This window comes from Xiphophorus couchianus, chromosome 15 (assembly GCF_001444195.1).
Source record: "Xiphophorus couchianus chromosome 15, X_couchianus-1.0, whole genome shotgun sequence".
In the NCBI taxonomy this organism is placed as follows: Eukaryota; Metazoa; Chordata; class Actinopteri; order Cyprinodontiformes; family Poeciliidae; genus Xiphophorus; species Xiphophorus couchianus.
The window spans coordinates 6609850-6623646 of record NC_040242.1 but is presented as its reverse complement, the minus strand read 5'-3'; the positions used below and the strand labels follow the sequence as shown (position 1 = coordinate 6623646).

Below are 13797 nucleotides of genomic sequence, written 5' to 3'. Positions count from 1 at the left end.
TACCGTGTCTACAATTTAATACGTTTTAAAATAACAGTTAAAAGCACAATGAAACATTGATACAAAAGACACTTAAGAGGTTCAATAAAAATCAAACATGCACTGTCCTTTTAAGTCTGATGTCTCCTATGCACCTGCAGGCTTTAATTGAACATCTGATAACACTTTGCACAGTTAAGAATATCCTTCAGTATGTGAAGTTGTCTTGTTTATGTGCCTCCTGTACAGATGTACTACTTCACTAAATATTAATTCACAGACTGCAACCCACTTCCTCAGATTATCAAAAAACTTTACAATCAGGAAACTACTAAGAGCCACCTACCCCTCTGTTTGTGTCAGCTGAACTTCTTGTAGCACAAAAAGAGATTATGTTGAAATAGCTGTTAATTCAAAGCGTAATCATCTATCCCATGTGCATGAAGGGAGGAGCAAATTTAACCAAACATAGTGCGGACCCAGTTCAGTGTTGATGTGGAAAATGTCTCTCTAATCACCCCATGAAGTCCTGCAGGTCAACAGAAAACATACGTGATTCTTCTGAGTCCTTTGGTGAGAGTTTGTGACTCACACACTGATTAGTTTCTGTTTAAGTTCGGAGTCTGTCGCTTTATCTGGCCGGGTCACTTTGGATGTGTCCTGCTTTGGAAGTCCATAGAGGTAAATGGAAACACACACCAGCAACGCTCCAGAAGCAAATGTAATTGCTGCAAAAGAAGAAAATAAAATTAGTTTGCAAAAACCAAAAAGGCATTTTAAAAAAATATCAAACCTTCTTAACTTTTGTTTATAAGTGATGATCTTAAAAGTATTCATGCATAAGAATATTTACTTTTCTAAAAACCAAGATTTTCCTAAAAATTACACCAGCTGGCCATAGACTTTGGGGTTTTTGACCAAAAATATTTACCTTAAATACAAGATAAGTACATAAGGTAATGATATTCTGCAAATTACATGAGGCTGTCAGTCATTTACAAACTGAAACCGACTCAATAACTTGTTTGCATATGTACTACACTGTTTAATCCTTAAACATCCTAAAGCTGGATTCCTTTTCTGTGTCAAATGCTCCCATGTACTGAGATGGCTAGAATCTGCTAACGTTCTTAATTCAGTCTGCTAATAATGTGTGTGTGGGAAAGAAACATACTTATCTGCAGTCCAAACAACAGGACAGATGCAACTGTTGAGAGAACAATGGCCGCTGCAGCTGAAAAGCCCTTCATGATGTTGTCCGTATACTTCACCACTACGGATGTGTAAAGACCGCCAACACTGGCCAGAACTGCAAAAGTACCAGAAACAGTGTCAAACAAATTTAATACTTTAGACGTAATTCATCAGTGGCTTTCCAAATACTTACATACAACCAAGCACACCCATGGTGTGTAGCCATAGAAGAAGCCTTTCTCCATAACCTTTTCTCCATCGTTGATGAAGACTCCAATCAGGGTTACCACAATGCCAGAGAGGTACATCTGAATGTTTCTGACCCACAGGGATGTATCTGAGCTCTTCAACACTTTCTCAAAGTACACACCTTGATTACAGAAAAAGAAATAAAGCTAACTTAATCAATGGGTTAAAAACATCTGTCTCTTTCAAAGGATCTAGCTCTTAATTTTACCTGCAAATCCAGAGCAGAGGACAGCCACAGCAATAGCCATGAACCCAATAAAGGGATTCTGCTCAATCTGCAGCAGAAAAGAAAAACTAGTAAACACAGCCTCACCAGAACAGACAAAACACACCTGATGGCAACCGTACCTGAACTTTGGTAGCTTCTGCAGGCTTCCACTGAACCAGCGTTACGCCACCACAAAGCATGAAAACAGAAAACCACTGCAGCCGGCTGAGAGAGCGGTTCAGCATGAGGACTGTACACAAGGCCGTGCAAGGGATCTTCAGCTGATAAGTCACCTAAACAGCAAAATACAAAACCGATCTAAAGACGGGCATTTTTGTAAAGCTTTATAAGCATTTCATATCCTGATAACACTAGAGATATAAGGAAATTTATGTCCAGAAGCCCAGAATGTTTATTAGCTTAAAAAGAAATAAGAGTAATAATAAACTATTGTCTCATAATGGCAATACTATAAATATATAATTTTGAAATAATATAACTATATAATAATATAAATATTATAAAATAATATTTATATTATTATAAATATAAAATAATATAAATATATAATATATAAATATAATAACACCATTTATCAAAGATGTTCTTGCGGCCTTGTTCCTACAATCAGCTTTTATGCTGATACAATTTAACTTTATGACTGAAAAAAAAAACCACTCAGAATATAAACATCAAGCATAAATCTGGAAATTTTACATGAAATAAGGATGAAGGAACAACATGTACATGTATTTGCAGCTGTTATATATAAAAACAGAGGAGATATGACAATGGAAATATGCATATCTCATTTTACAACAGAGTAGCTGACTAATCTCGGAGTCATAAAGTGTTCATTGCGCTCAGAGATACAGCCTGAGGAAATAAACAGTCTCTGTGATGGCTGGGCTTTGCAAATTTCCTCTGTGGCGCTGAACTGAAGGTAAAAGTCTAAACAGTTTGTGTCCAGGATGTGTGAGGCCTGCAGAGATGTTGGCTGCCCTTTTCTTCTGACCCTAGACCTGTATAAGTGATGGATGCTCAGGCACCATCTCTGGACCCAAGATAGTGTGGTTCCTATAAACTATAAGTTTCTAGTTTCTAACAGCATTTATTTGCTCTACTTGTTTTTATTACTTCCTGTATAACATGGTAAGTTTCATACCAGTGACAGACTTTCAATTTAGTTGTGTAAGTTCTCCTGTTTGTGTCAGTTAACTCAACATGTCCATGTCCATATTCTAAAGTGTCTTTTCTCTTTAGCAATTTGTCCCAGGACACAAGTAGTCAAAACATGTAAAAATAAAATGGACATGATTCCAGAAATTTCTGTCTCTCTCTCTCATTCTTTTTTTTTTTTACAAGTTAGTTACAATTGGAAGAACAGAGCTCATCTTACCTGATAAACTGCTGCATCAAGGTTACTGAGTGCAATGAAGGCCATGTTGTTCTGAACTGCATACACTAACGAAGGCACACTCAGCTTCAGCAGTTCCTTCGGGCTGTAGATGATCTGCTCCACTATCATGTTCTTGAACCGTACGATGCTACTCGTTTCTCTAGAGACATTGAAAAAAACAGGACAATTAAGATTGTTTTTTTTAGCACAGTTATGGAAGAACAAATATGGCAACAATACATAACATGATCCTATTGTACCAAAAAGAAGAACCAGTTTAGCAGCTCTCAGTTTTTCTGCTTTGAGAAAAATATTCTAAACACAGAAGATTTTTCTGTTTCTATTAAGAAAGCATGATAGTGCACAACACACTTTTTAGTAGGGAAAAGCTAGTTGTTTAGAATAGCTTAATTTGCAAAAAAGAAGTTTAATAGACACCTATGAGAGCGTTGGAAGGAGGGTTGAAATTAAGGTTGGGATTAGGTTTGGAAAGAGTGTCACAAAAAGGCAAATATTTCTTAAACCATAGAAGATGTCAATGCCTAAAGACAAACCTGTAATGTCCTGAATGAGCAGAATGTGATAAATGTTGGCTGAAATTGCCCAAACTATACAGAACTAGTTAAGTGGCAAAAAGTGTACAGATCTTGGAAATATTTAAGAAGTATTCTGAAGGGTGTTGTGGAAAAAAATTTTAAAAATTAAAATCTGATTAAGAATTTTAAATACCATGTAGACGCCGTACAATAAAATGTATAAAACAAACCAAAAAAATCTTTGAAAGTCATCTGCACATATACCTCATTTAAGCTGGTCCCAAATGACCCTTCATTACTAAATCGAATTAGCTTTAATGTCATTTAAAGCTATATGTCTAAATGACAAAGTTAAATAAAGCTAATTTAACTTTGGAATTAAATCAAACTCCAAAGTTTGATTTAACTTTTGGAGTGAAATCAAAGGCATTTGATTTAACTTTAATTGCCCTTCTGGGATAAATAAAGTTTTACTGAATTTTATTGAATTGAATTATATCCATAAACTTTAGGGTGCATAGTCAGTTAAAGAGTGGAAGCACAACAGCTTATAATATAGTTGTAGGGACACGTGTTATCTCTATTCTAACTATGAACACTGATGAAGGGAAACATCTGAAGCATGCAGACCTTTCCCTCTGAAGGTCTGAAATGGGACACACTGTGCAAGACTGCACTAGTAATCCAATTATGAGAACATCAACTTAAAGGCAAATGGTTATCCATGTACAGTGCAGGTTATGCACTCAACACTCAGCAAGGAAACCTTACGCATGAACAACTGCATAAATTCAGCTTTGCATGGAGGAGGTGTGCCTGCGGCACAGCCGAGGTATTGAGGTCAAAGGTTCTTTTTAATTGCAGCATATGCTAATCTACATTGGTGTGCTTGGTGTCTTTCTGTCATCTTGTTAGGTCCCCATAAAAGATCTGTGGGTTTAAGTCAGGCAGGGTTGCTAACCAATCAAATTGTCATTCAGAGACTAAGAACAATAAATACGGTTTTTGTGTTTTTGACAGTGAGGAGAATGCACTGAAATATGAAATCAGAATTTCCATAAAGCACGTAAGGGAAGTGATCTAAAATGTCCTCTCAGACAGTTGCATTGAGCTTGAAATTTGAAAACAAACAAAAAACACCACTGAGCAACAAACCAGTGATTTTCCTCATTATTCCTGGAAAGACGATTCGGTCTCTGGAACCAGAGACAGATGTCACATGGAATGAAACAATCAAATCCTGGATATATTTGTGCTGGGTGGCTTTTGCAACACAGACTCCAGCTGCAAATCTTGTCCTGTTAATTTTCCTCTTCTATATCATTGATTTTGTCTAGCAATCCTTTCAAAGCAAAGGTTATGCCTGTTACTGCTCCTTTCTCTAGTACATGTTTTCTTCCATCAATATATTTGATACAGCACTCTGAACACCTAGCTTCTTTAACAATTATCTTTAGGAGAATACGCTGTTTTCTGTAAGCATTTCTGTAATATTTTTAATGGGTGTCAAATTTTCAGAGACTGATTTTTGGGGATTTTACTAGCTGTAAGCCATAATCATCTAATTGATCATAAATAAACACTTAAAATATTTCACTGTGCAGAGAATTCATATAGGATCCATTTATTTACTGACATAAAATTTTCCATTATATAATTCAAAGAGACGTAAATGCATATATCCAGCACTGTATCAAATGTGATAAACACTTACTTAGCCAGCATCCCAAGGCTCAGAATTAATTTAATGACCTCAGTGATGCACACCGCTGTGGTAGAGAAGTACAGGGCCCCTGATGAAATGGTCCGTGTGTACCTTAATGCCACAGTGTACGTAGCTGCCACCAGCGTCATCACTGCCAGGCAGTACAGCTTGAAGACCACACTCACGTTTTCTGCGGAGAAAAACGTTCAAAATGTAGTTATTTATAGCATGTAATGTAGACATTTTCAATTGTAATACTTTATTAAGAAGAAGAACGGTGGTGCGAACAGTGATCTGTATTATAGAAGCTTTAGTTGCGAATATTTTTCACTTTATTCTAATTTTACTTCAGCCCTAAACGCCACGGCAGCTAGCACTAGCCTGCTAGAGTGTGATAACTACAGAGGGGGAAAAAATAAGGTGAATGACTTACCTACGGCCATTTTCGTACAACTTTATGTCCGTCCTAGAAGAAATGAAGTCAGTTACCTTCCCCCTGTTACATGCCATATATACCAGAAGAGCTACCAGGAGTTAAACGATTAAAGTGGCCAAACCAGCAGCACAACAAAAACTTCACTTCCGGTTTCCTCCTACATCTCCCAGAATGCAACGGAAAGGTGCGTTTGCATTCCGAACCAGTCTATCCCGATGAACATGTTGCTCAAAAATGTTTAATTGAAATAATTCATGCTTTGCAAACATTACTTAGGCTGTTATAAGAAACAGAAACGTTTTATTTTTAATATTAGGAATTGTTCTTCGTCAGAGGTTACTAATACATAAAAGATAAAAGAAGTATGATGAGCAAATATTATATCTTCAGCTTCAATATATTGTAGTTGATCTCTTTCAAATGATCCCTTCAATCCATTACAAAATAATTCACACTTCTCAAACTGTTTCACTCTTTGTCACCTTACTGCATATTTCAGAATGTTTGTTTGGATTACTTTATGTTGGACCAAGATAAAGTAATACCACTGTGAGTAGGAAGGAAAATGTTTTAACAAAACCAAATCTATAAAGTGTGGTGTTGCATCCCTCTAAAACAGGGGTGGGCAACTCCGGGCCTCGGGGGCCGGTCTCCTGCAACTTTTAGATGTGTCTCTACTTCAACACACCTGAGTTAAATAATGAGGTCATTAGCAGGACTCTGGAGAACTTAGGAGGCGATTCAGCTGTTGGATTCAAGTGTGTTGGACCAGGGAGACAACTAAGAGTTGCAGGACACCGGCCCTCGAGGACCAGGATTGACCAACCCTGCTCTAAAACCACGATTCCCTGTATAATAAGCAGACAGATTTAATAAATTATTCAAGCATAAAAATATGCAGTAAGATGAACCAAAAAACAGATGAGTTATATTTGAATTGGGCTTTGAGTTACTGTGTTTGCTTTACCACAAATCAAGTTGCCAAAGAAACATATAAAGAAAGTATTCCTACTTAGCAATAAGTTTTTAATACATTGGAATGTTTGTATAATTGTAGTTTGCAAAGATAAATATAAATAAAATTAAATACATATAAGATTGAGATACTGTCTGAATGGGAATTTCTATGCTTTAAAAAAAAGATTGGGAACGTATTCTTGAATACTTCAAAATTTCAAAATTAAAAAAACAGTAATGTGAATCCGAATGATGTATATGTTTAAGTTTATGTATAAATTGGTTACTTTTCTCATATGATTGCTGTAATTTATGTACATGCCTCCGGTTTTGTTTTCTGTATCAGTGCTGCATAAGTTTTGTCCTGTTATTGTTCTTTCCTTTTCTCTTTTTGTATAAATGTTCAAAATACCTAATAAACATAATATTAAAAAAATAAATATAATTTTTTATTTTGCATGGAAATAAATGATTATAATTGATCAGTCTGCTCTTTACTTTCTCAATTTAGTGGTTGTTTTGATTAAAATTCATAGTGAAAAAAAATTGGATGTTCAATTATTTTGTGGTTTGTTTTGGCAGACAAAATCCCCTTTTAAATATCTGCTCATGAATTCTAAAAAGCTTTAATTATCACTATAAGATGAAATTACATATTTGTTCAACTGACTTGTTAAAATGCAGAATTTAAAGTTGAGGGCTTGGATCTGACTTGGGATCCGAATCTCTTACCTTGGACATCACCTTAACTTGCATATCTTTACTTGGAAAATGATTTATGATGTGAAAAACAGTAGCTTGGTCCCACCTCTGCCCATTAAGACATGTAATAAGAATGTTTCAATTGCTTCATTTTTTGTCTAGAAAGACTAGCATGGCACCAGATATTCTTGGAATAACTAGGATTTTATTAAGGTATTCTAAAAAATTATAAATGAAACAATACAAATGAAGTAGGCATCAAAAAATTAATGTAATATTTGAAAGACAAGCTTTGTATTAGATGTGCACTGAATTCCATATTTAAATAACAAATTTTGGTTGCAGGAAACTGACAGATGCGAAGCATGTTATGTTTGTTTGGTGAAATGCATTTTATTGCAATAAGTTAAAATAGTAACATTTTACAGGCCCAAACTAACAACTGTTTCTCTGAACAGCATAAATAACGAAATAGGCAAAGAATCACACCAAAAAGAACTAAAAATATGTGTTTCAAAATAAATTGTTACTCACCCTTTAAACAAGGGTAACTGGAGCAAAAATGCATCAATAATCTTAACTGTTTCAGTTGTTAAACTTAAAGCCCAACTTTTGTCTGAGCTTCATACGGTAATTTAGGAGAAAATCCTCCTCATCTGGGAGTAACAGCTGACCTCCCACCAAACCTAAACAACACTGCAGCCTACTGGGCATGCAATGAATCTGTAGGAAATTTGAAATGGGCAAAAACAGCAACACAGTTCACCCTTAACTCTGATTTTCCCACAAACACCCAGATCAGGATTTTATTCTGGTGCAGCTCTACTCACAAAAAGATCACTGTCCATGCAAGGGTGTGTACTACTGCTGGAGGTAAAAGCTGCATGACTGTAAGCACACCGATAGATAGAGAAACTCAAGAGGTGTCAGATGGAACGTGCTCGAAGCCTTCGCTCTCCCTCACCAAGGCCCTCTCCAGGATTATTCGGCCCTCCTTGTATCGCTGACTCTCCTCGGTGGCAAACTCGTACATCCAGCCCAGCTTGCTGTTGCAGTTCTTGCAGCTGACGTCTCGCACCATATGTCTTCCCGTCAGCATGACTCTGTCCTGCACCTCGCTGTGCTGCAGATTCACAACCTGAAGGGAAACAGTTGTGATTATTATCACTGGACTGTGAATAAGAAATTAACTTACCCGAACAAACTACAATGAGATTCCGAAATCATATGTAAAAGCTGTTTGTCTGAATGCTAAAATGTTGGATGTTTTTCCATATTTCTTTTTCAAAATCGAACTTTACGTTCCATCTGTAACTTTTAAGCACCGAGTTCCACAGGGTTCTGTCCTTGGTCCCATTTTATTCGTGTCCTATTTATTTATTTTTTATCTTTGTGTCTTTTGTTGCTTTCCTATTAAACACTGTGCAATGTTTATGTGGAAAGGCCATATTAAGGTAGGAGTTGTTCATTAGGAAAATTTTAAAATGTTCCTATAGGTAAAGTGCAGATGCAAATTAAATATACAAGTCAAAGGATACTAATTATAATCAATTTCCATTTCTGCAGTACAGCATTTCGACAGTTTGTCATGCAAGCACCATCATGCGCATAGGCACCTTATTAAAGAGGAAAGCTCTGCCAGTTGCCCCTGTGAAGCGCGTTGAGATGAGTTCAGCACGGTTGGTCAGAATGGTGTCACAATTGGCACAGGAGAAGAGGCGACTCCCGCCGATGTGGTCCAGGAAGATGCGTCCCATTTTCTCAACTGGTGGGACAAAAGCAAAGCTCAAGTTTAGAAGAAGCAGAACCCAAGAAAGGAAAACTCACCCATTTAAATGTAATGGCAGCAAAACATCTGAATAATACCAGATGCTTGTTTAAATAGGATCAACTTCTGTACTTCAAAGATTTATGCAAATATCTGATTGATTTGAACATTACAGTGTCCTCTGCTCAAACTGCCAATAGCAACTTCATTTCATCATTTTTTTTATGATGTTGAGGAGATTTCTAGCTGCTCATCTGCATTTTAATAATATTTCATAGAATAACACAAGACCATTTTAAACATATTCCTTCTTAGTTCAATAATGGCATTAGCCTTAAACTGTATCCTGTTTTGGTTACATTTTGGACATTTAAACAGAAACATATCTGAGAATATTTTTATCACAGTTTGCAGTTAGATTGATGAGCAACAGAAATATTAAACAGATGATTTTCTGCAATAATAATAAAGTATCAACGTTTTGAAACAATCCACTCGCTAACTAACCTGTGACACTCTTTTATCCTGAATTTATATTGATCACCTGAAGGCAACCTTGGGCCTGGTTTACTGCTAGCTACATCACTGTAATTCAGTTTCCACTCGACGTTTGGAAATCTGTAGTTTTTGTGCGAACTAATGTACACAATAATAAACATTAACTTTAGGCAATGCCCCATTATTAATCAGAAAACAGTCTAAAACAATGACATCGTACTTTTCATGCTTCTACTTAGAGCTAATGTTTACATCAAAATGCCAAACAGTCAAAAGGTGACCTTACAATATCTTACCTGGTAACTTATAAAGACGATAACTGAAAAGTATTTTCAAATCGAAAGGTAACTCAGTCTTCGCCTTTATCCTCTAGAAAACTATAATTCTTTGTCTTCTCTGCTTTGTTTTCGTGAGAACAGCGTCCTAGACGACCAAAGTAAATTTAGCAAATACGTCAGTCGGAGTTTCCGCTGAAGACTTTCAAAAACAAATTTTGAGCGAATCTATTTTGGAATATAATGAATAATTGACTTTATATTTATATTGATAATAACACTTGACAGAATTTCTCTAAATTTAAATGCCTGCACTGCCTGTGTTGCTTTTTTAAAATTGGTCTATTAAAAAAAGCTCTTTTACTTTGGTAGTCAAACCTCCTCTTGTACAAATAACTTTACTTCGTGCACGAGAGTTCCCATTTTGTGACGTAGAAGCATCCCAATCCTCTCATTGGTCACAGAGAATTGCCACATGTTGCAATCTTTATTTGGGAAAGGGGTGGGTGGTTGAGTTAAAGCCCTTCAGTTAAAGGAGTCGAGCATTTTGTTGTGTTTTCATTCTCAGAAATAAGCAATATAAATAAAATATAACTGTTATAGTTTGAAAATTATTAGCTTACCATTTGTATCATTCAGGGCAGAGAACATGTTTTCACAGCGATACAGGACGATATGCAGCAGCAAGAAGCTGAATTGACAACCGGTCATGTAGAGGAAGTACATCAAAAATGTATTTCACGGTGAAAACGTTAGCAGTTTATTTTATGGTTTAAAAAATAAGCTGTGATAGATGCTGCTGTTATGTTAAAAGATGCTGCTGTTATGTAAAAAGTTTGTGCTTAACTCTTTATAGTAAAATAAATGCTTTGCACGTTTTTTATTCTGTTGCAGTTATATATTAAAAGGCATTACAACATTTAATTTCTCTCTGGAATTAATGTGGCGTTTTGGAATTGAACTGAATTGAAGATGTTCAATAAAAACTGTTTTTTCTATGATTGTTAAAAGAATCACCTGCCTTTTTTTCCATATTTCAAATGTGGAAAAAAACAAAGAGGGTCACTGTAATACCCGTATGATCTTTCATAGCTTATAATATGTACATTACATTAGCAACCGTACCAGCACATTGCAAAAATATCCAGCTGATCTAAACATACCTAGGCATTCCTTTAAACCTGTCCCAAACTCTTGTGAAACAAATCTATCATTTATTGTCACATAAATTACCTGTTTTGTTGGGTCCATTCTTTAATTGCATCTATTCATTTTATCACTTTAATAACCAAGATAAATATTTACGAGCTATTGAGCTGCGCCTGGCTGCCAGTTAGCGATAATTCTAAATCACTTTGGCATCAATCAAACCAAGCAGCACTTTCTAACTGGCTATAAGATCAAGATAGTCACACCTGTTATGACATCAGACAACAAACCTTTCTCCCAAGCAATAGGTTATCTTTTGTGATTAACAACATCTAAATAAGTGATTTACCTGCAATTATACAAGGATTAATTTTAAGATGCACAACAACAAAGTACATTTAAGGTTCATAACTGTGGGCGTTCCTGCTCTATCTCCAGCAGTGAGGTGGTGGATGCAGTTTTCAAGCTTTCAATCTGAATTTTGATCAGATTTGTGAACTTTGCAGTAATCTGTACCACCCATCTGGTAGACTGTCAGTCTGATATCTATAATCTCAGACATGGGATAACCATTTCTTTTTACATCTCTCTTGGTTCCATCCATGTGTGCAAATGAACTTTTCTTGTTTCTATTCATAATGTCAGCCTAAAGCATAATTGCCTGAGTCCTGTAGGCCTCAGGCAATTATGCTATTAGGCTGACAAAAACAGATGTTTTATGCTTGTTTATTAACAATTGTATGTTTATTTCAGAACTATATTGGGGATGTCTTATTTTAGACATATAAAACTGAGAAACCTCTAATGAAAGTCAAATATTTTGAATAATGAACAAATAGTTAGTGAACAATCAAATCAAGTTCTTCCATTTTTTCTTTACCCTTTATTTTAAGGATTTAAGATAGTGTAAAAATTTCTACAGATCTTGTAACTGAGAAAGAAAATCAAGGAACAATGTTTCTCATTACATTTTGTAAAAAATCTCGGAACATTTGATCAAATGTCCATATTTTTACATTAAACTGTTGGCAGCTGGGTCAATATTTTTTTTCCTATGAGTTTATATCTAAGATTTATATTAGTCCTCAGCACAATTTACATTTTTGCATCTGCATCTTTTCCAGTTTTTACTCATTTTGTGACAAATCTTAATGCTTTGTCTCTGAACAAATCCCGTATCAATTGTGCTTAAGTTCAAATTCAGAAGTGAAGCGGAGAGAGGATGGTGTTTTTATCGTGCATCATTCACATCTGTTGCATAAAATATTTTCTGTTAAGGGCCGCTTCAAAACAGCCAAGACATCTTATCTGTGCGAAGATTAGAAAGAATCAGATAAACAGCACCAAGCTTCATCAGGGGGTTCAGACTGAGCCTATGTCCTTGACATAAGATAAGGTGCCATAAAGGTGGTGCAGACTAATATCAGGATTATAACTACAGTAGAGTCAGTGTTCATAGTTATGCATAGGCCATTGATAATCACTGTATTTTTACATTGTAGGCTATAAAAAAATCAGGTAGATCTATCAACAAAGCATTAATTTCCTCTTATGTCATGTTGTCCTTCACCTTTCCAATCGAAAGGCAGATAGGGGACTTACTTTTACAATGTTGAAGAATCACTGTTATATAAATGAACAGTTAAATTCTTGGCTGGTAAATGCTAATGTTGCTAATAACTATATTGTTAATATTGTATTCCAACAATGCAACTTTGATTTGGTATTATTAGCAAAACTGTGTCACCGTTTTCGTTTTTTTTTCCATTACATCATTTATCTCACTGTCTTTGAATGAATAATCAAATGAGAGGCCATACATCATTTAATTCTGTTTAGTAAAACAAATGTTGAATGTGAATAATGGAAGCCAACTGAATCTCACCTAAAACAATGCTATGGACTGACACAATTGTGAATCACCAAATATACTCAGAGTTTGACATTAGGTAAATTATCATGACGTCCAAGTTCGTTGAGGATTTAGAAAAACACTTGTAATAAACAATCAAACAAACAAAAAAAAAACCCAGAAATCATCTGAGGGCTCAGGAACTCCCAGTCATGCACAAAAGCCTTTATTCCTTTTCCTTTTGTTCCAAGGCTTGTCTGTAATCCACTTATTACAAAGTCACACTTTCCACGTTTTGCTTTATTTTAATCTTGGAAAAGTACCAAAAAATTGGGTTGACTGATGAAAGAAAGATGCAGCACCAGCAATGTGATTCCCAAAGAGCCATAGGAAGGGAACTTGGCAATACCTGTAGAATAAACTAAAAGATGATACAAGCCCCAGACCTTTAAAAGTTTTTAGAAATAAAGTACTACCAAAATGCTGCACATCTCCATTTTCCCTCTTCCCTTGTTTTTTAAGCACACAGTAAAAGATGCACTCTCTTTTTCCATTTGTTCTATGCCTGCAAAGACAAACTTTAAAAGATGTTCTATTTAAGATCAGTAATACATGTGAATGGTTTTTTTCTCATGAAGGAAATGTTTATGTACCATTTGGATGTGTAATCGTCTATGTTTGGTTTGATGACTAAAAGTAAATTCAACACGCTTCATTTTAAGGACAAATAACAACAGAAAATTGAGCCATTTTTTGAGTTTCAGTATGAATCACTTTAAAAACGACTAGGTATAATTACAAACAAGGCTTTGGTAGAAAAAACCCTCACAGTGCTATTATGGTTTCTGATAAGTATAGGCAATATATCAGCAGAAGTAGACATTCTTATA

At 35.5% G+C, this 13797-nt stretch overlaps 2 protein-coding genes across 3 annotated transcripts; both read right to left on the bottom strand.

The window, feature by feature from the left end:
* Window positions 1-6244, bottom strand: slc35a1 (solute carrier family 35 member A1). The gene is made up of 8 exons (XM_028040611.1): window positions 5704-6244; window positions 5280-5460; window positions 3030-3189; window positions 1771-1923; window positions 1631-1697; window positions 1367-1543; window positions 1154-1288; window positions 1-707 (listed from the first exon to the last, which is right to left on the bottom strand). Exons 1-8 carry the CDS (start codon window positions 5711-5713, stop codon window positions 568-570), a joined length of 1023 nt encoding a protein of 340 aa, XP_027896412.1. The 5' UTR covers window positions 5714-6244; the 3' UTR covers window positions 1-567.
* A 1306-nt stretch (window positions 6245-7550) lies between these two features.
* Window positions 7551-10095, bottom strand: LOC114159158 (protein yippee-like 5). 2 transcript variants are annotated; one of them, XM_028041275.1, is made up of 3 exons: window positions 9928-10095; window positions 8982-9130; window positions 7551-8503 (listed from the first exon to the last, which is right to left on the bottom strand). In XM_028041275.1, exons 2-3 carry the CDS (start codon window positions 9120-9122, stop codon window positions 8282-8284), a joined length of 363 nt encoding a protein of 120 aa, XP_027897076.1. In that variant the 5' UTR covers window positions 9123-9130; window positions 9928-10095; the 3' UTR covers window positions 7551-8281. The 2 variants fall into 2 exon arrangements, with proteins under 2 accessions (XP_027897076.1, XP_027897078.1); XM_028041277.1 differs by having other exon boundaries at window positions 9985-10092.
* Between the last annotated feature and the right edge of the window lie 3702 nt (window positions 10096-13797).